This window comes from Salvelinus sp. IW2-2015, linkage group LG4p, assembly GCF_002910315.2.
Source record: "Salvelinus sp. IW2-2015 linkage group LG4p, ASM291031v2, whole genome shotgun sequence".
Taxonomy (NCBI): domain Eukaryota; kingdom Metazoa; phylum Chordata; class Actinopteri; order Salmoniformes; family Salmonidae; genus Salvelinus; species Salvelinus sp. IW2-2015.
This window is the reverse complement of record NC_036841.1, coordinates 17919962-17944192: the sequence shown is the minus strand read 5'-3', so window position 1 is coordinate 17944192 and position 24231 is coordinate 17919962. Positions and strand designations below refer to the sequence as shown.

At 44.7% G+C, this 24231-nt stretch overlaps 1 protein-coding gene across 5 annotated transcripts in view; it reads left to right on the top strand.

Annotated features, from left to right (window-relative positions):
* Window positions 1–24231, top strand: part of LOC111960631 (diacylglycerol kinase delta) — an 86404-nt gene that overhangs the window by 41990 nt on the left and 20183 nt on the right. For all 5 annotated transcript variants that reach the window (XM_023982717.2, XM_023982716.2, XM_023982718.2 and 2 more), the window contains 11 exons: window positions 1229–1368; window positions 1980–2064; window positions 7522–7616; window positions 7731–7830; window positions 7999–8263; window positions 8780–8926; window positions 9213–9341; window positions 14771–14867; window positions 15234–15344; window positions 16265–16361; window positions 16880–16987. In XM_023982717.2, coding sequence (XP_023838485.1) covers window positions 1229–1368; window positions 1980–2064; window positions 7522–7616; window positions 7731–7830; window positions 7999–8263; window positions 8780–8926; window positions 9213–9341; window positions 14771–14867; window positions 15234–15344; window positions 16265–16361; window positions 16880–16987 — 1374 coding nt within the window. The remainder of the gene's footprint in view (window positions 1–1228; window positions 1369–1979; window positions 2065–7521; window positions 7617–7730; window positions 7831–7998; window positions 8264–8779; window positions 8927–9212; window positions 9342–14770; window positions 14868–15233; window positions 15345–16264; window positions 16362–16879; window positions 16988–24231) is intronic.

The following is a 24231-nucleotide window of genomic DNA, read 5'->3' as shown; positions in this document are numbered from 1 at the left end:
TAAAAGGTTGTACAAAAATGTGTTTACATCCATGTTAGTGAGCATTTCTCCTTAGCCAAGATAATCCATCCACCTGACAGGTCAAGAAGCTGATTAAACAGCATGATCATTACACAGGTGCATTGACGCATTTTCTAATATGAACTGTAACTCAGTAAAATCAATGAAATTGTTGCATGTTTATATTTTTGTTCAGTATATTAATTGGGTTTTGTTTGGAGTGCACCTGTCAATGTTGAGTAAGGACGCGAACCTGATTATGCATAGAAGTAGGCCTAGGCTACCTGGCCTGCGATTAAATGTAGGCTTATAAATGTGCCCATTTGGGGATCTGATAGTATTATTGATTGCCTTAACTCACCACCACTAATGAGCTGTGTAGCTTCTTAAAGTAATTTTGTCTTCACCTCCAAACAGCAAGTAAACAAAGTCTGTTTCTACGTCCATCGAGAATGACAATACTTCCTCAATGTAGTCTATTTGAAAAATCTTTCCAGCTCTCTCCGTTTTGATAACAACTCAGTGTAAAAGGGAAAACAAATGTCGTGCTCTGATCCGGTGGAAACATCATAAAATATGCCTATCCCTTGTGCAAATAAATAGCCTACAGCTGTGTCTGTCAGGAGCTCAGGGTGCAGTGAAACTCTTGAGGTTCACACAACACAATGCCACAGATGTCTCAAGTTTTAAGGGGGTGAGAAATTGGCATGCTGACTGCAGGAATGCCCACCAGAGCTGTTTCCAGATAATTGAATGTTAATTTCTCTACCATAAGCTGCCTCCAACGTAATTTTAGAGAATTTGGCAGTACGTACAACCGGCCTGACAACTGCAGACCACGTGTAACCACGCCAGACCAGGACCTCCGCATCCGGCTTCTTTACCTGCAGGATCGTCTGGGGAGGGGGTTGCTGAGGAGTATTTATGTCTGTAATAAAGCCCTTTTGTGGAAAATCACATGACTGCACCCCTGCCCAGTCATGTGAAAACTATAGATTAGGGCCTGATTTGTTTTATATGAACTGTAACTCAGTAAAATCTTTGTTTTGTATAAATATAACCATCAATATGCATTTTTATGACAAAAACAAAATGGTAGGAGTTACTAATCAAAGATTTGATATGTGAGCTATATTCGTGTTCTCTGAATTGGGATTAAATGGGGGACAACGGGGTTAAATGTAACGGGGGTCAGTTGTAACTGGATAAATAACTTGTTGTGTTGCAGTGCCAGCTGGGTGTTCTGCCCCTGGGGACAGGAAATGACCTCGCCCGCGTCCTGGGCTGGGGCTCGGCCTGTGACGATGACGCACAGCTGCCTCAAATACTGGAGAAGCTTGAGAGGGCCAGCACCAAGATGCTTGACAGGTAGGAGAGGGAGGTAGGAGAGGGAGGGAGGAGGAGGAGGGAGGGAGGATGAGAGAGGGAGGATGGGAGGAATGAGGAATGAGGAGGGAGGGAGGGAGGGAGGGGGTAGAAGCTGTAGAGAGCCAGCACCAAGATGCTCGACATGTAGATGAGAGAGGGAGGAAGGGAGGAGGAGGAGGGAAAGAGAGAGACTTAGGGAGGAGAACGGGATGAGGGAAATATTCACCAAGATGCTTGACAGGTGTGAGAGGGATGAAGAGCATGTAAATAACTGTTAAAAAGGTACCATTTAAAGGAACCATTTGCAGAAATCGCTCCACCATTTTCTGGTTGTTAAAATTCTAACAGTTGGCTTAATTTCAGTTTGTGACGAAACAAGCATTGATTGTGAAGAGTCATTGTACCATCTAAACCGCTGTGAAATATCAATGAGAATAAGAATGAGACAGATTTATAACTTAGATTTCTATGTAAATTTGGTCAGCTTGCACAGAAATTTACATATTGTAGCTTTTAAGCCAGTTATCATTAGTCCAGGAGTTTCTTCTTGTCAGGTCAGGAAAAAAAAGAAGCAGCCCCTAAATTATCCATTGTTTTTATTTTTTGTCCAGGTGGAGTATTATGGTGTATGAGACAAAGTTCCCACGGCAACATTCCAGCTCTACGGTGACAGAGGATTGCAGCGATGACTCTGAGGTACCTGGCAATGACATAAATTCCTGTTCTACACATCGTGAAAGTTTTAGCTGAATTCGAGTACAATTGCAGTTACATTCCATTTATGGATGGAGTCTTCAGATATACACTATGTAGGCTACTGAGCTTGTCTGATGCTTTAAGCGCACTGAAGACAAACAAATGACTCAAGGGGGAGCCAGAGATCAAGATAGCATAAACAGAAGAAAAAAACCTCTTCCCGAACCATCTCGTCCTGCTGACCGTCGCAGATTCTGCCACTACGTTTCCGAAGTTGCTGGTAAAAAGCTACACCAGTGGTCAGCAACCTTTTCCATTTGGAGTGCCAATTAAAATAACTGTTCCACGAAAATGTGCATATGAAAAACATTTCTACCGATCTGCATGCCAGTTATGATTTTCAAATGCAAATTTTCGTGGAACAGTTTCATTTATTTTATAATAAAGTCTTCGTATCTCAAAATCATTGTCTTATGGTTAATAAAAATTATATCTAAATGGAAATTATACAAATCTAAAAATAACTTATAACCAACTATGTAAAAAATAGCCTACATAAAGCCAACAAATAAAAACATTGCAGTCTGCAGGTAGAAAATATCAGAATAAAAATAAATCACACATGTCTGCAAGGAATTTGAAACATTGTATCAACTTGGTCTAGCCTGAAGCTTGCTAACAAACTTGCAACATTGTATAAAATATCAGTTTCCCACACAGCTGTAGGCTATTTATTTGTGCAAGGGATAAGAAGTAATCAGGTAGGTGTGTTTTATGATGTTTCTACCGAATCAGAGCATGACATTTGTTTTCCCTTTCACACCGAGTGGTTATCCAAAGGGAGACAGCTGGAAAGATCTAGGCTGTAGAGGAACTATTGTCATTCTCAATGTATGTAGAAACAGACTTGTTTACTTTAAGAAGCTCCACAGCTCATTGGTGGTGGTGAGTTAAGACAATCAGAAATACTATCAGCTCCCCAAATTTGTGTGCATGCCAGGTGGCCTAGGCCTACTTCTATGCGTAATCAGGTTCGCGTCCTTACTCAACATTGAGAGGAGTGCTCCAAACAAAACAATATTAATATACTGAACAAAAATATAAACGCAACATGCAACACTTTCATTGATTTTACTGAGTTACAGTTCATATGAGGAAATCAGTCAATTTAAATAAATAAAAATCATACGGCCCTAATTTATGGATTTCACATGCTCTSGCCGATGAGTAGGGTTGATCCGAGCATTCTGATCTCACAACGACAGTCAAGCACCCTAACTGGCTAACATTGGCTAGCTTGCTAGCTACTTCCAGGCACAAATGAGAGAACACCCCACTCATTTTACTCACCTTAGCAGAGCTGGTTAGGCTGTTTTCATGTTATCCAGATTGTTGGTGACTGTAACTGTGCTGCTGGCAACAATAAAAATTTAAAAAAAAGATTACGTTCAAATGGCTCTTGTGTGAAATAGTGACCCACGACATACGCCTAGTTTCCTGAAACGGGTCACAAATTATAGTAACCAAACAAACATTGTAGATTACAAATATTGCAAATTAACGGTAAATGTACTACTGGTGATACTGGTGTGCCATCCCCGTGGCCGCCGCAATGTCACCTTGGAGAGCGATGTCTGTCTGGTCACATGGTATGTTGAATGCTGAACGAGAGACCTTGGTTTATTGTTTTTGTAAAGTTGTGAGTGTTTCCTTGCAAAGTTTGATTTATACCATTTTTGAGTTTGGATCACGCAACTCGTTTAGTCTCAGTTGCTGTGACCGGTACTATCTGTCCCGGGATCCTGCCAGACCAAAAAGTCTGAAGTTGTTTACAGAAGCTAGCTACTAGTCTATCTGGTAGCTATCAGTTTCAAACTAGCAGCCGATGCTGCTGCTACCAGTACGTGCAAAGACACTGCTTTTGTGGTCACCGCTGTGAGAGGATTTTAAGAAGGACACATCTTTCTGCTTTTCAGATTTTTTCAATTTGTGCGAGTTCTTTTTGTTCACTTAATTGATAATTCCATGTAAAGAGAGAGACACGGAAGCCCAGCTATCCCAGCCAGCTAGCCTAGAGGTCCCTATTGAACATTTTCAACTTTGCAGGAGCTGTGTTTATTTTTGCTTTATTCCCGGGACGATGTGGACCGCCCGGACTTTCAATGAAGCAACTGTTTTCTTGCAGAGGACTACAGGGGCGAAGTGGCTACTCTTAGAAATCAAGTAGCGAACCTACACAAGCTACTGGGGAATCCACGCCCGTCTACTTTCGCTTTCTCTTCTACCCCTGTAGCTGGACGCCGCTCTTATGTGGTGGACTTTTCGCCCGCCACGTCGGCTCTCCACAGCCAACTGGCCAGTACTCTGTAGGGATCACTCCTCAAAGCGGTCTCCCCCTTCCCTGGAGAACGGAGCTAATAGGATGCTCCTGGATGACTTTTGAGGTTGCCTTTTGATTAGCTGGGTAGCCTTTTGATTAGCTGTTCAGCAGTCTCATGGCTTGGGGGTAGAAGCTGTTAAGAAGCCTTTTGGACCTAGACTTGGTGCAAATTGGAGTGGGTCTAGGGTTTCTGGGATGATGGTGTTGATGTGAGCCATGAGCAGCCCTTTCAAAGCACTTCATGGCTACAGACGTGAGTGCTACGGGTCGGTAGTCATTTAGGCAGGGTACCTTGGTGTTCTTGGGCACAGGGACTATGGTGGTCTGCTTGAAACATTTATGTATTACAGACTCTGCCAGGGACAGATTGAAAATGTCAGTGAAGACCCTCGCCAGTTGGTCAGTGCGTGCTCGGAGTACACGTCCTGGTTATCCGTCTGGCCTTGAGAATGTTGACCTGTTTAACATACATCTTGAATAACGTTCCAACCGGAGAATTACATAGACTTCAGTTGAGAGATGGGTCAGAGCTGCCTATCACGTGAATGCGCGTGGTCAAAGCATGGTCAGCTCGTGGCAGTGGTGACTAATTCCTGTCTCCTTCGGCCCCCCTTCACATTAGAGTCATCAGACAAAGTTCTATTGACTGTTGACATCTAGTGGAAGCCGTAGGAAGTGAAAACTCATCCATATCTCGCTGTAATTTCAACGAGAGCTTGGTTGAAAATCTGCCACCCTCAGAAAAAATTCAAACAGGAAGTGGAACTTCTCAGGTTTTTGCCTGCAATATGAGTTCTGTTATACCCACAGACATAATTCAAACAGTTGTAGAAACTTGAGTGTTTTCTATCCAATACTACTAATAATATGCAAATATTAGCAACTATGACTGAGGAGTAGGCCGTTTACTCTGGGCACCTCTGTGCACCTTTCATCCAAGCTACTCAATACTGCCCTGCAGCCATAAGAAGTTAACTAGCCTCTCAAAGCACTTCATGATGACAGAACTGAGTGCTACGGGGCGATAGTCATTTAGTTCAGTTACCTATGCTTTCTTGGGTACAGGAACAATGATGGACATCTTGAAGCAAGTGGCGACAGCAGACTGGGATAGGGACAGATTTAATATATGTCTGTGAACACTCCAGCCAGCTGGTCTGCGCATGCTCTGACGGCCGTCTGGGCCGGCAGCCTTGCGTGGGTTAACACTCTTAAATGTCTTACGTCGGCCACAGAGAAGGAGAGCCCACAGTCCTTGGTAGCGTGCTGCGTCGGTGGCACTGTGTTATCCTCAAAGCGGGTGAAGAAGGTGTTTAGCTTGTTCGGAAGCAAGACGTCGGTGTCCCCGACGTGGCTGGTTTTCCATTTGTAGTCCGTGATTGTCTGTCGACCCGGCCACATACGTCTCGTGTTTGAGGCGTTGAATTGTGGCTCCACTTTGTCTCTACTGACGTTATGCCTGTTTGGTTTCCTTACGGAGGGAATAACTACACTGTTTGTATTTGGCAATATTCCCAGTCACCTTGCCACGGTTAAATGCGGTGGTTCGCACTTTCAGTTTTGCGCGAATGCTGCCATCTATCCACTGTTTCTGGTTTGGGTAGGTTTTCATAGTCACAGTGGGTACACCATATCCTATACACTTCCTGATGAACTCTGTATTCGTCAATGTTATTCTGAGAGGCTACGTGGAACATGTCCCAGTCCGCATGAGCAAAACAATCTTAAAGCATGGAATCCGATTGGTCACACCAGCGTTGAATAGACCATAGCACGGGTACTTCCTGTTTGAGTTTCTGCCTGTAGAAAGGGAGGAGCAAAATGGAGTCGTGATCAGATTTGCCGAAGGAAGGGCGGGGAATGGCCTTGTAGGCATTTTCGAAAAGTTGAGTAGCAGTGGTCCAATGTATTGGTACAACTTTAGTAGCATTTTATTTTAGTAGTATTTGCATTTTTAAAATCCCCAGCTACAATAAATGTGGCCTCAGGATATTTGGTTTCCAGTTTGCATAAAGTTCAGTGTAGTTCTTTGAGAGCCGTTGTGGTATCGGCTTGAAGGGGAATATACACGGCTGTAACTATAACCGAAGAGAATTCTCTTGGGAGGTAATACGGTCGGCATTTGAGTGTGAGGTGTTCTAGGTCGGGTGAACAAAAGGACTGTACGTTTCTGTATGTTATCACAATCACACCATGAGTAGTTAATCATGAAACATACACCCATGCCTTTCTTCTTCCCGGAGAGTTCTTTATTCCTGTCTGTGCGATGCACTGAGAACCCAGATGGCTGTATGGACGGGGACATTATATCCCGAGAGCCATGTTTCCGTCAAACAGAGTATGTTACAATCATTGATGTCTCTCTGGAAGGAGATGATCGCCCTGAGCTCGTCTACTTTGTTATCCAAAGACTGAACATTAGCGAGCAATCTGCTCGGAAGCGGTGGATGGTGTCCACTCCGAATACCTCTTCACCACCGCCGGTGTTTTGCCTCTAGAATAAGTTCAATTGCCCTGGGGGGTATGAACAAAGCTCCAATTCGGGAAAGTCGTATTCCTGGTGAGTTACCGCCGCTCTGAAATCCAAAAGTTCTTTCCGTCTGTATGTAATAACACAAAAACATTTCTGGCCTAATTATGTAACAAATATCACAGAAAACGAAATACTGCAAAGTTGCTTAGGAGCTAGATGCAGAGCTGCCATATCTGTCATACCCAAAAAGACTTGAGGCTGTAATTGCTGCCGACGGTGCTTCAATAAAGGACTGAGTAAAGGGTCTGAAAACTTATGTAAATGTGATATTTCCAGTTTTTTAAATAATTATAATTGCAAAAATGTATTAAAACCTGTTTTTGCTTTGTCATTTTGGGGCATTGTGTGTAGATTGATGGGGGGGAAAAACGATTGAATCAATTTTAGAATAATCTATAACGTAACAAAATGTGGAAAAGTCAAGGGGTCTGAATAATTTCCAAATGCACTGTATGTTGCACTATAGGTGGTGATGCTCTGCAGTTCAAGACACATTTCCTGAAGACTAGCCTGTTTTTGACCTTGATTGTTACCTGTGCCGCAGGTGCAACAGATTCTGACCTACGAAGACTCTGTGGCAGCCCACCTGTCCAAGATCTTGACTTCAGATCAGCACTCAGTGGTCATCTCCTCCGCTAAGTATGTTTGTGGCTTCAATCAGTCTGTCTGCTCAGTCCATACCGTTTCTTTAGGTGTAGGTTTCCGTTGCCCTGACTGTGTTGTGTGTTGTGCGTGTGTTGTGCATGTTCGTAGGGTACTGTGTGAGACAGTGAAGGACTTTGTGGCTCGAGTGGGGAAGGCCTACGAGAAGAACAAGGAGAGCTCCGAGGAGTCAGAGGCTATGGCCAAGAAGGTAAGCTTTGAGGAACCATGGCTTTGTACCAATTATCTCATCTTGCTGACATCCCTTCACTGATTTTATGTAAATGACTGGTATAGGAAATATGGTGGAAACTCCCTCCAGCCATGTTTGCACTAATCCAGTGAATCAGATCCGTGTTGATTGGTCGGTTGGTTGCAGTGTGGGGTTCTGAAGGAAAAGCTGGACTCGCTGCTGAAGACGCTCAACGAGGAGGCGCAGGCATCTACTATGATGCCCCCTCCCACCATCGCTGAGGAGCAGGAGGAGGGCGAGGGGGTTCTGGTGCCATCGTCACCCGCACCTGCCGCCATCCCGTGCTCCCCCAGGCCCCTGACGGCCATCTTTAAACCCAGGGAACAGCTGATGCTGAGAGCCAACAGCCTGAAGAAAGCCATCAGGCAGATAATCGAGCACACTGAGAAAGGTGAGATGTTATCTTCCTACCGCTACTTCTGTTCTAATTGGTATGGGTCAATTCAGGAAGTAAACTGAAATTCTAATTCAGACTTCCGTGAAAAGCAATTCTGAATATTGGAATTAGATTTACAGTAAGGTTATTTGTCCTGTAAGGGAAGTTTTTGTCTGATGTGGTAAAAAAACAATAAATAAAAAACATAGTAGACTACACTGACCGACTTGGCATACTTGATGTTTCATATGTTACATAAAAACAGAGGACAGACGAAAACTTCAATGCCATAAGCATTGCAACAGTAGAGCAGGACTCCTGGGCAATCTTGTGGCCAGTCAGGCTAGTTATTGGAATAGGAATTTCAGTTAACTTCCTGAATTGAGTGACGCGAAATGGAATGGATGTACCCCGACCCCAATATAATATAGTTGCTATCTATACTCATCCAAAAGAGAGCGGTTTTACTTCTCTACTTTTTCAACATACCTGCTCTTGTTGCTGAACGGTCTTTCTCCATTCTTCTATCAGCGGTGGACGAGCAGAATGCACAGACTCAGGAGGTGTTTGCTCTGGGGGTGGAGGAGGAGGAGGAGGAAGAACCGAACAAGCTGTCTCTGCAGTTGTCCTACAGCGGGAACGCCTGTAACAGCACCAGGAGCCATCCAGTCCGCAGAGGTTAGTCATTGAACCCTGAGTCTCCTAACCTGGGTCGTGTTAATTTGGTACCAAACATAAGAAAACAGTCCCAACCAGGGAAAGATCACCTTTTAAATTGTTTTTCATTGCATGCCCTAATGAACACGGCCCAGACGAAACAGATGATTTTAATTAAAGATGCGTGCCAATTTAGTATTGAAGATTATCACTGATAAATGTGCGTTGTTTTTCAAATTTAAGGAGTGGGCCTTTAATCCAGATCCCAGTGTCTCATGTCTTTCTGTGTCTTTGTTTCATCCTGTAGTTTCCAAGACTCCTTGTGAGAAGCTCATCAGCAAAGGAAGCCTGTCACTGGGCAGTTCTGCGTTACTTCCCGCCCAGACAGGAAGTCGCGAGAACATGCCGATGCTCAACACCAAGATCCTCTACCCAAGTAAGAGCACAAGTTCTCACCAGCTCTGTACCGAGGGCACTCAGTTCCCTAATCCCAAATCAACCCCTACTCCCTTGGACACTATTGTACACTGTAGTGCTGTGCGATTAGTGCTTTTTGAAATCGGTTCGATTATTAAAAAAAACTCATCACAATTTTCAATATCTTTTTTAAACAAATGCACTATGCATTATGTGGGTTGAATGCTGTAACAACAAAGAATAAAACAATTAATAAAAGTCCCAGGATAGTAGTGACTGCCCATTACTGTTTATCACTTATTAATAACCATCAGTTATTCACATTACTTTACTTTAATAAAATATTTCAGTTGGTGTATATTACATTTGTTTTGTTTGATTGTATTATTTAATTCCAAGTAATCATCTCATCTCTATAGAACTGCTGCCTATGCTGTCTGACAAAATCCCCTTTTTTAGTAGTTCTTCAAAGTACAGTTGAAGTCGGAAGTTTACATACACTTAGCTTGGAGTCATTAAAACTCATTTTTCAACCACTCCACAATTTTCTTGTTAACAAACTATAGCTTTGGCAAATTGGTTAGGACGTCTACTTCGTGCATGACAGAAGTAATTTTTCCAACAATTGTTTACAGACCGATTATTTAACTTATAATTCACTGTATCACAATTCCAGTGGGTCAGAAGTTTACATACGCTAAGTTGACTGTGCCTTTAAACAGCTTGGAAAATTCCAGAAAATGATGTCATGGCTTTAGAAGCTTCTGATAGGCTAATTGACATAATTTGAGTCACTTGGAAGTGTACCTGTGGATGTCTTTCAAGGCCTACCTTCAAACTCAAACTTTGCTTGACATCATGGGGAAATCAAAAGAAATCAGCCAAGAACTCAGAAAAAAAATTGTCTGGTTTTGGTTCATCCTTGTGAGCAATTTCCAAATGCCTGACGGTACCACGTTCATCTATACAAACAATAGTATGCAAGTATAAACACCATGGGACCACGCAGCCGTCATACCGCTCAGGAAGGAGACGCGTTCTGTCTGCTGGAGATGGACGTACTTTGGTGCGAAAAGTGCAAATCAATCCCAGAACAACAGCAAAGGACCTTGTGAAGATTCTGGAGGAAACCTGTACAAAAGTATCTATATCCACAGTCAAACTAGTCCTATATCGACATAACCTGGAAGGCCGCACAGCAAGGAAGAAGCCACTACTCCAAAACCGCCATAAAAAAGCCATGTGCAACTGCACATGGAGACAATGATCGTACTTTTTGGAGAAATGTCCTCTGGTCTGATGAAACAAAAATAGAACTGTTTGGCCATAATGACCATCGTTATGTTTGGAGGAAAAGGGGTAGGCTTGCAAGCCAAAGACCACCATCCCAACCGTGAAGAACGGGGGGGACTGGAGGGACTGGTGCACTTCACAAAATAGACGGCATCATGAGGAAAGAAAATTATGTGGATATATTGAAGCAACATCTCAAGACATCAGTCAGGAAGTTAAAGCTTGGTCACAAATTTACATTTTACATTTAAGTCATTTAGCAGACGCTCTTATCCAGAGCGACTTACAAATTGGTGCATTCACCTTATGACATCCAGTGGAACAGCCACTTTACAATAGTGCATCTAAATCTTTTAGGAGGTGGCGTGAGTGAGTCATGCGATGGCACCCTCTCACTTTCATCCTATCCCCTCTTAAGGATAAGTTTACTTTTCTTAGAATAGCAGAGCGATTGGGTAAGAGTGCTGTTGCCATCCATGGGTAGTCTTCAGAAACGGCGTTAGAAGGTGGTGTTGACTCCTGCTGTCCTGCGTCGTGAGGAGTTTGTTCCACCATTGGGGGCCAGACGCGAACAGTTTTGACTGGGCTGAGCGGGAACTGTGCTTCCTCAGTGGTAGGGAGGCGAGCAGGCCAGAGTGGATGAACGCAGTGCCCTTGTTTGGGTGTAGGGCCTGATCAGAGCCTGGAGGTACTGAGGTGCCGTTCCCTCACAGCTCCGTAGGCAAGCACCATGGTCTTGTAGCGGATGCGAGCTTCAACTGGAAGCCAGTGGAGAGCGGAGGAGCGGGGTGACGTGAGAGAACTGGGAAGGTTGAACACCAGACGGGCGGCGGCGTTCTGGATGAGTTGAGGGGTTTAATGGCACAGGCAGGGAGCCCAGCCAACAGCGAGTTGCAGTAATCCAGACGGGAGATGACAAGTGCCTGGATTAGGACCTGCGCCGCTTCCTGTGTGAGGCAGGGTCGTACTCTGCGGATGTTGTAGAGCATGAACCTACAGGAACGGGCCACCGCCTTGATGTAGTTGAGAACGACAGGGTGTTGTCCAGGATCACGCCAAGGTTCTTAGCGCTCTGGGAGGAGGACACAATGGAGTTGTCAACCGTGATGGCGAGATCATGGAACGGGCAGTCTTCCCCGGGAGGAAGAGCAGCTCCGTCTTGCCGAGGTTCAGCTTGAGGTGGTGATCCGTCATCCACACTGATATGTCTGCCAACATGCAGAGATGCGATTCGCCACCTGGTCATCAGAAGGGGAAAGGAGGAATTAGTTGTGTGTCGTCTGCATAGCAATGATAGGAGAGACCATGTGAGGTTATGACAGAGCCAAGTGACTTGGTGTATAGCAGAATAGGAGAGGGCTAGAACAGAGCCCTGGGGACACCAGTGGTGAGAGCACGTGGTGAGAGACAGATTCTCGCCACGCCACCTGGTAGGAGCGACCTGTCAGGTAGGACGCAATCCAAGCGTGGGCCGCGCCGGAGATGCCCAACTCGGAGAGGGGGAGAGGAGGATCTGATGGTTCACAGTATCGAAGGCAGCCGATAGGTCTAGAAGGATGAGAGCAGAGGAGAGAGAGTTAGCTTTAGCAGTGCGGAGTGCCTCCGTGATACAGAGAAGAGCAGTCTCAGTTGAATGACTAGTCTTGAAACCTGACTGATTTGATCAAGAAGGTCATTCTTGAGAGAGATAGCGGGAGAGCTGGCCAAGGACGGCACGTTCAAGAGTTTTGGAGAGAAAAGAAAGAAGGATACTGGTCTGTAGTTTTGACATCGGAGGGAGCGAGTGTAGGTTTTTCAGAAGGGTGCAACTCTCGCTCTCTTGAAGACGGAAGGGACGTAGCCAGCGGTCAGGGATGAGTTGATGAGCGAGGTGAGGTAAGGGAGAAGGTCTCCGGAAATGGTCTGGAGAAGAGAGGAGGGGATAGGGTCAAGCGGGCAGGTTGTTGGGCGCCGGCCTCACAAGACGCGAGATTTCATCTGGAGAGAGAGGGGAGAAAGAGGGCAGAGCACAGGGTAGGGCAGTGTGAGCAGAACCAGCGGTGTCGTTTGACCTAGCAAACGAGATCGGATGTCGTCGATCTTCTTTTCAAAATGGTTGACGAAGTCATCTGCAGAGAGGGAGGAGGGGGGGGAGGGGAGGAGGATTCAGGAGGGAGGAGAGTGGCAAAGAGCTTCCTAGGGTTAGAGCAGATGCTTGGAATTTAGATGGTAGAAAGTGGCTTTAGCAGCAGAGACAGAAGAGGAAAATGTAGAGAGGAGGGAGTGAAAGGATGCCAGTCCGCAGGGAGGCGAGTTTTCCTCCATTTCCGCTCGGCTGCCCGGAGCCCTGTTCTGTGAGCTCGCAATGAGTCGCCGAGCCACGGAGCGGGAGGGGAGGACCGAGCCGGCCTGGAGGATAGGGGACATAGAGAGTCAAAGGATGCAGAAAGGAGGAGAGGAGGGTTGAGGAGGCAGAATCAGGAGATAGTGGGAGAAGGTTTGAGCAGAGGGAAGAGATGATAGGATGGAAGAGGAGAGTTTAGCGGGGAGAGAGAGCGAAGGTTGGACGGCGCGATACCATCCGAGTAGGGGCAGTGTGGGAAGTGTTGATGAGAGCGAGAGGGAAAAGGATACAGTAGTGGTCGGAGACTTGGAGGGAGTTGCAATGAGGTTAGTGGAAGAACAGCATCTAGTAAAGATGAGGTCGAGCGTATTGCCTGCCTTGTGAGTAGGGGGGAAGGTGAGAGGGTGAGGTCAAAAGAGGAGAGGAGTGGAAAGAAAGAGGCAGAGAGGAATGAGTCAAAGTAGGAAGTGGGAGGGTTAAAATCGCCCAGAACTGTGAGAGGTGAGCCGTCCTCAGGAAAGGAGCTTATCAAGGCATCAAGCTCATTGATGAACTCTCCGAGGGAACCTGGAGGGCGATAAATGATAAGGATGTTCAGCTTGAAAGGGCTGGTAACTGTGACAGCATGGAATTCAAAGGAGGCGATAGACAGATGGGTAAGGGGAGAAAGAGAGAATGACCACTTGGGAGAGATGAGGATCCCGGTGCCACCACCCCGTTGGACAAATGGATCTTCCAAATGGACAATGACCCCAAACATACTTCCAAAGTTGTGGCAAAATGCCTTAAGGACACAAAGTCAAGGTATTGGAGTGGCCATCACAAAGCCCTGACCTCAATCCCATAGAAAATTTGTGGGCAGAACTGAAAAAGCGTGTGCAAGCAAGGAGGCCTACAAGCCTGACTCAGTTACACCAGCTCTGTCAGGAGGAATGGGCCAAAGTTCACCCAACTTATTGTGGGAAGGTTGTGGAAGGCTTCCCGAAACGTTTGACCCAAGTTAAACAATTTCAAGACAATGCTACCAAATACTAATTGAGTGTTTGTAAACTTCTGACCCACTGGGAATGTGATGAAAAAAATAAAAGCTGAAATAAATCATTCTCTCTACTATTATTCTGACATTTCACATTCTTAAAATACAGTGGTGATCCTAACTGACCTAAGACAGGGAATTTGTACTCGGATTAAATGTCAGGAATTGTGAAAAACTGAGTTTAAATTTATTTGACTAAGGTGTATGTAAACTTCCGACTTCAACTGTAAATAAGGCATACATTTAGGACTGCTGAATACCAACTATCAATCACTTAGATCATGCGTTTTCAGTTAAAGATACCTCGAAGAAACTGCTCACTATGTATCCCCTCATGATCCGCATTCTTCTGTCCCTTACGTAGCAGGCGAAAAAGAAACACAGACCAGACAAGTATCCGCGCAATGGATTATGGTCATTGTATTTAGGGTAGCCCAGAAAACTTGATAATTATGTAGAACATTGGCCTGTAGGACACTACAGCTCCCAACTACAACGCACAGTTTTGGCATGATCTGATTCATCTCTAGAGAAACTCACATTGAGCTCATTGAACTCACAGAAAATTGAATTCAAATAATTGAACCAACGTTGGACAATTAGTTGTTTAAAAAACGAAAAATAGCTGACATTATGGTTAGTCGCTCATCTCTAGTGCACCGAAAATAATTAACACCTACTTTTAACAATATTACACTTTATATTCCTGTGATATAATTTTGCTTTCTCTGTGCTCATTTATCTTTCAGTGTTCAGTATGTGTTAAATGTGTGTGTGTGTTTATGTGTGTGTTCAGGTCTCAGGGCTGGTATCTCTGGCTCCCTCTCCAGCAGTTCAGTCATCAGCAGACTGCTGGTCAACGCTGACTCCTTCAGCTGCGACCCAGAGACCTTGTGAGTGTCCCGTTTCAGTCTTTCTCCTCCTTCCCTTAAAGGTTTAGTTAACTTTTTAGGTTGTAGATTATTTTCCAACTTACCTTTGGTGTCGTCATTTCATCCAAACCGTTTTGTAGGTTTTTAGCTGGTTATTAAACAACGTCAAGAATCTCCTGACCAGCGTCTTTGGGGCATGGAGCAATGCTAGTGGAAATGGATTGAACTAGCTAGTGGTGTATTAAAAATGAGTTTTGCCTTCCTCTTTCCATGTTTCTGCTTTCCCCATGCGTTTGAAGTGAACTATCCCTTTAAGCCCAACCTCATCATCATCATCTACCTTTTGCACCAGAGTTGTGAGTGACCTTGTACTGTGTTTGGTTTCAGTGACTGCTACACTGAGAAATGTGTGATGAACAACTACTTTGGGATCGGCCTGGATGCTAAGATCTCACTGGACTTCAACAATAAGCGGGACGAGCATCCCGAGAAGTGCAGGTAACTGAGGAATGAGGCAGAGCCTCTTGTCTGCTAGCAAAACCAGATACACCCAGTACTGGATAGGGTGATAAGCAGAGATGGAGTCTGATCTCGTGGTCTTTGTCTTGAGACCGCATAAATACAGTGTTGGTCTGGTCATGGTCTCAATACTCAGGGTCTGGGTCTTGATAGATTGGGTCTGGGTCTCATGGGGTCTAGTCTGGGTCAGTGTAAAACTGTAAAATAAACAGTTTAGAAACCAAACAGTTTAGAAATGAACTTTTAGGATTGGAAAAAATGCTTTTAGTGTAAACTTATACGACAACAATTACATATAAAGTATGTAGAAAAGATTATGGAAATAACAAGCACCTAATTAAAACCTAGACAGTCGGAGAGAATCGAAAAATTCAAAAAACGATTCATTCAGGAGTATTTTTGTCTTGGCCGACCGGGCAAGAAGGGCACACCGATTGGGGCCCACTTTGATTTTCTTATAATGTTTGAGCATAAGAACACGGTGTTAGCCAAGGCAAAATGCTCAGAATTGTAGGAAATGAGTCCCCATTTTCGGGATTATTTGGACAAAACTCTTCGCGAAATGTCTATTGCCGCAGCAAAATCAAGCATTTTTGGAACACCCCAAATCCTGGAGAGACTGTTTATAGCTCAGACACACCGCAAAGACCAACGGCTAAATGCAGTGAGTGGCAGCGGTGTGTTTTGTACTTTAGAGTAGCAATGTCTTCCATTTCTGTGCTACTGCTGTGTGTGTGTGTGTGTGTGTGTGTGGGTGGTGTGTGTGTGTGTGTGTGTGTGTGTGTGCTGTGTGTGTGTGTGTGGTGTGTGTGTGTGTGTGTGTGTGTGTGTGTGTGTGTGTGTGGTGTGTGTGTTGTGGCTCGTCACATGTGTTAATTTGTGGTTCGGTCTGTGTTCAGGAGTCGCACCAAAAACATGATGTGGTACGGGGTTCTGGGCACCAAGGAGCTGCTGCATCGCACCTACAAGAACCTAGAGCAGAAGGTATTGTTGGAGGTAAGAAAACACAACAGTAGCCAAGTTGGTGCAACTAAGGGTACAGCCACATTGAGAGTTTGTCTGAATATTCCGGGTGGAGCCAATGGTTTTTCAATGGGTGTCATCCGTTGCTGGATGAATGACAATGGAGATTAGTTGAAATTGTCCGACAAAGAACAATATTTTCGCCTTTGTACGTGCGCAACTCATCCGTCAACAAAAGCAGAGATGCGTTAAAATTTCAACAGACAAAAACGGACAATGATGAACGTCATATACTATTTCATCTGTGTCATGCGCCTCAGTGTGCCATACACTAAAGAGACTTGACTGTCATACCATAACTCTTACCCTGACCCTAACCCCGTGGGGCAATCTGGGATTGGCATATCCGTTTTTAGACTTTTCAATTCATGTCTGGTGGTGTTATTGTGGTTGTGGGAGTTTGTAACCGAACATATGCAGACAGTTTTGTTCTGTTACCGTATGATAATGTGTGTGTGTGTGTGTGTGTGTGTGTGTGTGTGTGTGTTTAGTGCGACGGGAGGCCTATCCCCCTCCCCAGCCTGCAGGGCATAGCTGTCCTGAACATCCCAAGCTATGCAGGCGGCACCAACTTCTGGGGCGGGACCAAAGAGGATGATGTAAGTGGCATCAAAAGCCTCTCTTTGTGTTGTTGTTGCATAAGTACAATATGACTCCATAGGCAGCTGGATATTTTTTTTATAACTCTAACACATAAAGATTACATGACATTGTAACAGTGCTCACATGTTTCCTCCACATTTTTGTTTTGAATGTTATTAAGCCTCTTTGGGTCTTTGTTATGTAAATCACATGTATTAGTAATATTTTTTATAATAATTATTATTATTATTTATCCCCTTCCCTTTACAAAACCAGAATACCCCCAGCACAAATCTAACCCATTTCACATCGACCCCCCCCTCCCAGTCAGCGTTGTGTTCATATGTGACTAACCACGTATGAGATATGAGTGTATAAAACATGCTCTTTCCATGACATAGACTGACCAGGTGAAGGTTATGATCCCTTATTAAAGTCACTTGTTAAATAGATGAAGGGGAGGAGATGGGTTAAAAAAATAAGCCTTGAGACATGGATTGTGTATGTATGCCATTCAGAGGGTTCAAAACATATTGATGCAGTAGTAGCTAAGATGGGGAGAAGTCTGTCTATAATAAAGTGATGCTCTGCCTTAACAACACGATCAACAAGGCAGGTCCTACAGGCCCTAGACTACTGTTCAGGTGCCACAAAAAAAGGACTTTTGGTGCCACAAAAAAAGGAAAATTGCAATTGGTTCAGAACAGGGTAGGACGGCTGGCCCTTGAATGTACATAGAGAGCTAATATTAATAATATGCATGTCAATCTCTCCTGGCTGAAAGTGGAGGAGAGATTGACTTCATCACTACTTTTATTTATGAGAGGTATTGACATGTTGAATGCACCAAGCTGTCTGTCTAAACTACTGGCACACAGCTCAGACACCCATTCATACCCAACAAGACGAGGTCTCTTCACAGTCCACAAGTCCAGAACAGACTATGGGAGGCACACAGTACTACATAGAGCCATGACTACATGGAACTCTATTCCATATCAAGTTACTGACGCAAGCAGTAAAATTAGATTTAAAAAACAGATTAAAACATCGGGACTGTGAAGCAACACAAACATTGACACAGACACACACACAGACACACACACACAGACACACACACAGACACACACACAGACACACACAGACACACACACACACACACACAATAACATACGCCTGTTACATACACATGGATTTAGTACTGTAGATGCAGTTGAAGTCGGAAGATTACATACACATTAGCCAAATACATTTAAACTCAGTTTTTCACAATTCCTGACATTTAATCCTATTAAAAATTCCCCGTCTTAGGTCAGTTAGGATCACCACGTTATTTTAAGAATGTGAAATGTCAGAATAATAGTAGAGAGAATTATTTATTTCAGCTTTTATTTCTTTCATCACATTCCCATTGGGTCAGAAGTTTACATACACTCAATTAGTATTTGGTAGCATTGCCTTTAAATTGTTTAACCTGGATCAAACGTTTCGGGTAGCCTTCCACAATCTTCCCACAATAAGTTGGGTGGATTTTGGCCCATTCCTCCTGACAGAGCTGGTGTATGTACTGAGTCAGGTTTGTAGGCCTCCTTGCTCGCACACGCTTTTTCAGTTCTGCCCACAAATATTCAATAGGATTGAGGTCAGGGCTTTGTGATGGCCACTCCAATACCTTGACTTTTTGTCCTTAAGCCATTTTGCAACAACTTTGGAAGTATGATTGGGGTCATTGTCCATTTGGAAGACCCATTTGCTACCAAGCTTTAACTTCCTGACTGAGTCTTGAGATGTTGCTTCAATATATCCACATAATTTTCCTGCCTCATGATGCCATCTATTTTGTGAAGTGCACCAGTCCCTCCTGCAGCAAAGCACCTCCACAACATGATGCAGCCACCCCCGTGCTTCATGTTCGGGATGTTGTTCTTTGGCTTGCAAGCCTCCCCCTGTTTCCTCCAACGATGGTCATTATGGCCAAACAGCTCTATTTGTGTTTCATCAGACCAGAGGACATTTCTCCAAAAGTACGATCTTTGTCCCCATGTGCAGTTGCAACCGTAGTCTGGCTTTTTTATGGCTGTTTTGGAGCAGTGGCTTCTTCCTTGCTGAGCGGCCTTTCAGGTTATGTCAATATAGGACTCGTTTTACTGTGGATATAGATACTTTTGTACATGTTCCTCCAGCATTTTCACAAGGTCCTTTGCTGTTCTGGGATTGTGTTGCATTTTTCACACCAAAGTACGTTCATCTCTAGGAGACAGAACGCGTCTCCTTCCTGAGCGGTATGACGGCTGCATGGTCCCATGGTGTTATAACTTGCGTACTATTATTTGTACAGATGAACGTGGTACCTTCAGGCGTTTGGAAATTGCTCACAAGAATGAACCAGACTTTTTTTTCTGAGGTCTTGGCTGATTTCTTTTGATTTTCCCATGATGTCAAGCAAAGAGGCACTGAGTTTGAAGAGTAGGCCTTGAAATACATCCACAGGTACACCTCCAATTGACTCAAATATGTAAATTAGCCTATCAGAAGCTTCTAAAGCCATGACATAATTTTCTGGAATTTTCCAAGCTGTTTAAAGGCACAGCCAACTTAGTGTATGTAAACTTCTGACCCACTGGAATTGTGATACAGTGAATTATAGGTTAAATAATCTGTCTGTAAACAATTTACATTTACATTTAAGTCATTTAGCAGACGCTCTTATCCAGAGCGACTTACAAATTGGTGCATTCACCTTATGAAATCCAGTGGAACAACCACTTTACAATAGTGCATCTAACTCTTTTAAGGGGAGGGGGGGTTAGGAGGATTACTTTATCCTAGGTATTCCTTAAAGAGGTGGGGTTTCAGGTGTTCCGGAAGTGGTGATTGACTCCGCTGACCTGGCGTCGTGAGGGAGTTTGTTCCACCATTGGGGTGCCAGAGCAGCGAACAGTTTGACTGGGCTAGCGGGAACTGTACTTCCTCAGAGAGTAGGAGGCGAGCAGGCCAGAGGTGGATGAACGCAGTGCCCTTGTTTGGGTGTAGGGCCTGATCAGAGCCTGAAGGTACGGAGGTGCCGTTCCCCTCACAGCTCCGTAGGCAAGCACCATGGTCTTGTAGCGGATGCGAGCTTCAACTGGAAGCCAGTGGAGAGAGCGGAGCGGGGGGTGACGTGAGAGAACTTGGGAAGGTTGAACACCAGACGGGCTGCGGCGTTCTGGATGAGTTAGGGGGTTTAATGGCACAGGCAGGGAGCCCAGCCAACAGCGAGTTGCAATAATCCAGACGGGAGATGACAAGTGCCTGGATTAGGAACTGCGCCGCTTCCTGTGTGAGGCAGGGTCGTACTCTGCGAATGTTGTAGAGCATGAACCTACAGGAACGGGTCACCGCCTTGATGTAGTTGAGAACGACAGGGTGTTGTCCAGGATCACGCCAAGGTTCTTAGCGCTCTGGGAGGAGGACACAATGGAGTTGTCAACCGTGATGGCGAGATCATGGAACGGGCAGTCCCTCCCGGGAGGAAGAGCAGCTCCGTCTTGCCGAGGTTCAGCTTGAGGTGGTGATCCGTCATCCACACTGATATGTCTGCCAGACATGCAGAGATGCGATTCGCCACCTGGTTATCAGAGGGGGAAAGGAGAAGATTAATTGTGTGTCGTCTGCATAGCAATGATAGGAGAGGCCATGTGAGGATATGACAGACCAAGTGACTTGTGTATAGCGAGAATAGGAGAGGGCCTAGAACAGAGCCCTGGGGGACACCAGGGTGAGAGCACGTGGTGCGGAGACAGATTCTCGCCACGCCACCTGGTAGGAGCGACCTGTCAGGTAGGACGCAATCCAAGCGTGGCCGCGCCGGAGATGCCCAGCTCGGAGAGGGTGGAGAGGAGGATCTGATGGTTCACAGTATCAAAGGCAGCGATAGGTCTAGAAGGATGAGAGCAGAGGAGAGAGAGTTAGCTTTAGCAGTGCGGAGCGCCTCCGTGACACAGAGAAGAGCAGTCTCAGTTGAATGACTAGTCTTGAAACCTGACTGATTTGGATCAAGAAGGTCATTCTGAGAGAGATAGCAGGAGAGCTGGCCAAGGACGGCACGTTCAAGAGTTTTGGAGAGAAAAGAAAGAAGGATACTGGTCTGTAGTTTTGACATCGGAGGATCGAGTGTAGGTTTTTTCAGAAGGGGGCAACTCTCGCTCTCTTGAAGACGGAAGGGACGTAGCCAGCGGTCAAGGATGAGTTGATGAGCGAGGTGAGGTAAGGAGAAGGTTCGCCGAAATGGTCTGGAGAAGAGAGGAGGGGATAGGTCAAGCGGCAGTTGTTGGCGGCCGGCCGTCACAAGACGCGAGATTTCATCTGAGAGAGAGGAGAAAGAGGTCAAAGCCACGGTAGGCAGTGTGAGCAGAACCAGCGGTGTCGTTTGACTTAGCAAACGAGGATCGGATGTCGTCGACCTTCTTTTCAAAATGGTTGACGAAGTCATCCGCAGAGAGGAGGAGGGGAGGAGGGGAGGAGGATTCAGGAGGGAGAGAAGTGGCAAAAGCTTCCTAGGGTAGAGCAGGATGCTTGGAATTTAAGTGGTAGAAAGTGGCTTTAGCAGCAGAGACAGAAGAGGAGAAAGCTAAGATGAGATGCGTAAGTGAAAGGATGCCAGGTCCGCAGGGAGGCGAGTTTTCCTCCATTTCCGCTCGGCTCCGCTCGGCTTCCTCCATTTCCAACAATTGTTGGAAAAATTACTTGTGTCATACACAAAGTAGATGTCCTAACCGACTTGCCAAAACTATAGTTTGTTAACAAGAAATTTGTGGAGTGGTTGAAAAAACAGTTTTAATGACTCCAATCTAAGTGAATGTAAACTTCCTACCAAATAGGGATTTAGTACTGTAGATATGTGGTAGTGGTGGAGTAGGGGCCTGAGGGCACACAGTGTGTTGTGAAATCTGTGAATGTATTGTAATGTTTTTAAAATTGTATAAACTGCATTAATTTTGCTGTGGCAGCATAATGGGGATTCATAATAATTTTAAATGGGCATGACAAAAGATTTAAGTGCCTTTGAACGGGGTATGGTAGTACTTGCCAGGCGCACAAGTTTGAGTGTGTCAAGAACTGCAATGCTGCTGGGTTTTTCACGCTCAACTGTTTCATGAATGGTCCACCACCCAAAGGACATCCAGCCAACTTGACACAACTATGGGAAGCATTGGAGTCAACATGGGCCAGCATCACACCTTGTAGAGTTCATGCCCTGACAAATTGAGGCTGTTCTGACGGCAAAAGGGAGTGTAACTCAATATTAGGAAGGTGTTCCTAACGTTTTGTACACAGTGTGTACAGTGCATTCGGAAAGTATTGAGACCCCTTGACTTTTTCCACATTTTGTTAAGTTACACACTTATTCTAAAATGTATTAAAATGTTTTTCCCTATCATCAATCTACACACAATACCCCATTATGACAAAGCAAAAAATATTTTTTAGACATTTTTGCAATTTTTTTTTTTTTTTAATTAACGGAAATGTCAAAGTTATATAAGTAATCAGACCCTTTACTCAGCACTTTGTTGAAGCACCTTTGGCAGTGATTACAGCCTCAAGTCTTCTTGGGTATGATGCTACAATCAGATCCTCTCAAGCTCTGTCAGGTTGGATGGGGAGTGTCGCTGCACAGCTATTTTCAGGTCTCTCCAGAGATGTTCGATTGGGTTCAAGTCCGGGCTCTGGCTGGGCCACTCAAGATAATTCAGAGACTTGTCTTGGCTGTGTGATTAGGGTCGTTGTCCTGTTGGAAGGTGAACCTTCGCCCCCAGTCTGAGGTCCAGAGCGCTCAAGAGCAGGTTTTGATCAAGGATCTCTCTACTTTGCTCCGTTCATCTTTGCCTCGATCCTGACTAGTCTCCCAGTCCCTGCCACTGAAAAACATCCCCACAGCATCATGCTGCCACCATCATGCTTCACCGTAGAGATGGTGCCACGTTTCTTCCAGATGTGATACTTGGCATTCAGGCCAAAGAGTTCAATCTCGGTTTCATCAGACCAGAGAATCTTGTTTCTCATGGTCTGAGAGTTCTTTGGGTGCCTTTTGGCAAACTCCAAGCGGGCTGTTGTGTCTTTTACTGAGGAGTGGCTTCCGTCTGGTCACTCTACCATAAAGGCCTAATTGGTGTAGTGCTGCAGAGATGGTTGTCCTTCTGGAAGGTTGTCCCATCTCCACAGAAGAACTCTAGAGCTCTGTCAGAGTGACCATTGGGTTTTTGGTCACCTCCCTGACCAAGGCCCTTCTCACTCGATTGCTCAGTTTGGCCGGGCGGCCAGCTCTTGGAAGAGTCTTGGTGGTTCCAAACTTCTTCCATTTAATAATGATGGAGACCACTGTGTTCTTAGGGACCTTCAATGCTGCAGAAAGGTTTTGGTAGCCTTCCCCAGATCTGTTCCTCGACACAATCCTTTCTCAGAGCTCTACGGACAATTCCTTCGACCTCATGGCTTGGTTTTTGCTCTGGCATGCACTGTGAAACCTTATATAGACAGGTGTATGCCTTTCCAAATCGTGTCTAATCAATTGAATTTACCACAGGTGGACTCTAATCAAGTTGTAGAAACATCTCAAGGATGGTCAATGGAAACAGGATGCACCTGAGCTCAATTTCGAGTCTCATAGCAAATGGTGTGAATAAGGTTTTTCTGTCTTTGGTGTTTAATAAAGTTGCAAACATTTTAAAAACAATGTTTTCGCTTCGTCATTATGGGATATTGTGTGTAGATTGCTGAGGAAATTGTTTTATTTAATCCATTTTAGACTAAGGCTGTAACATTATAAAATGTAGAAAAAGTCAAGGTCTGAATACTTTCCGAAGGCACAGTATGTTCACACCCCCTGACTTTAATTTTTTTTGTGTTACAGCCTGAATTTAAAATCAATTACATTTAGAATTATTTTTTTGCCACTGGCCTACATACTACATTTTTGTCACTGGCCCCCATAATATCAGTGGAATTATGTTTTTCAAAATGTTTCCAAATTAATTTGGGGAAAAACCCACAGATGTCAATAAGTATTCAACCCCTTTGTTATGGCAAGCCTGAATAAGTTCAACAGTAAAAATTTGCTTACCAAGTCAAATAAGGACCAAACAGATTTAACCGCAAATATCAGGGAGGTTTTCCAATGCCTCACAAAGAAGGGCACCTATTGGTAGATGTGTAAAGTACAAAAACCAGACATTGAATATCCTTTTGAGTATGGTGAAGTTGTTAATTACACTTTGGAGTG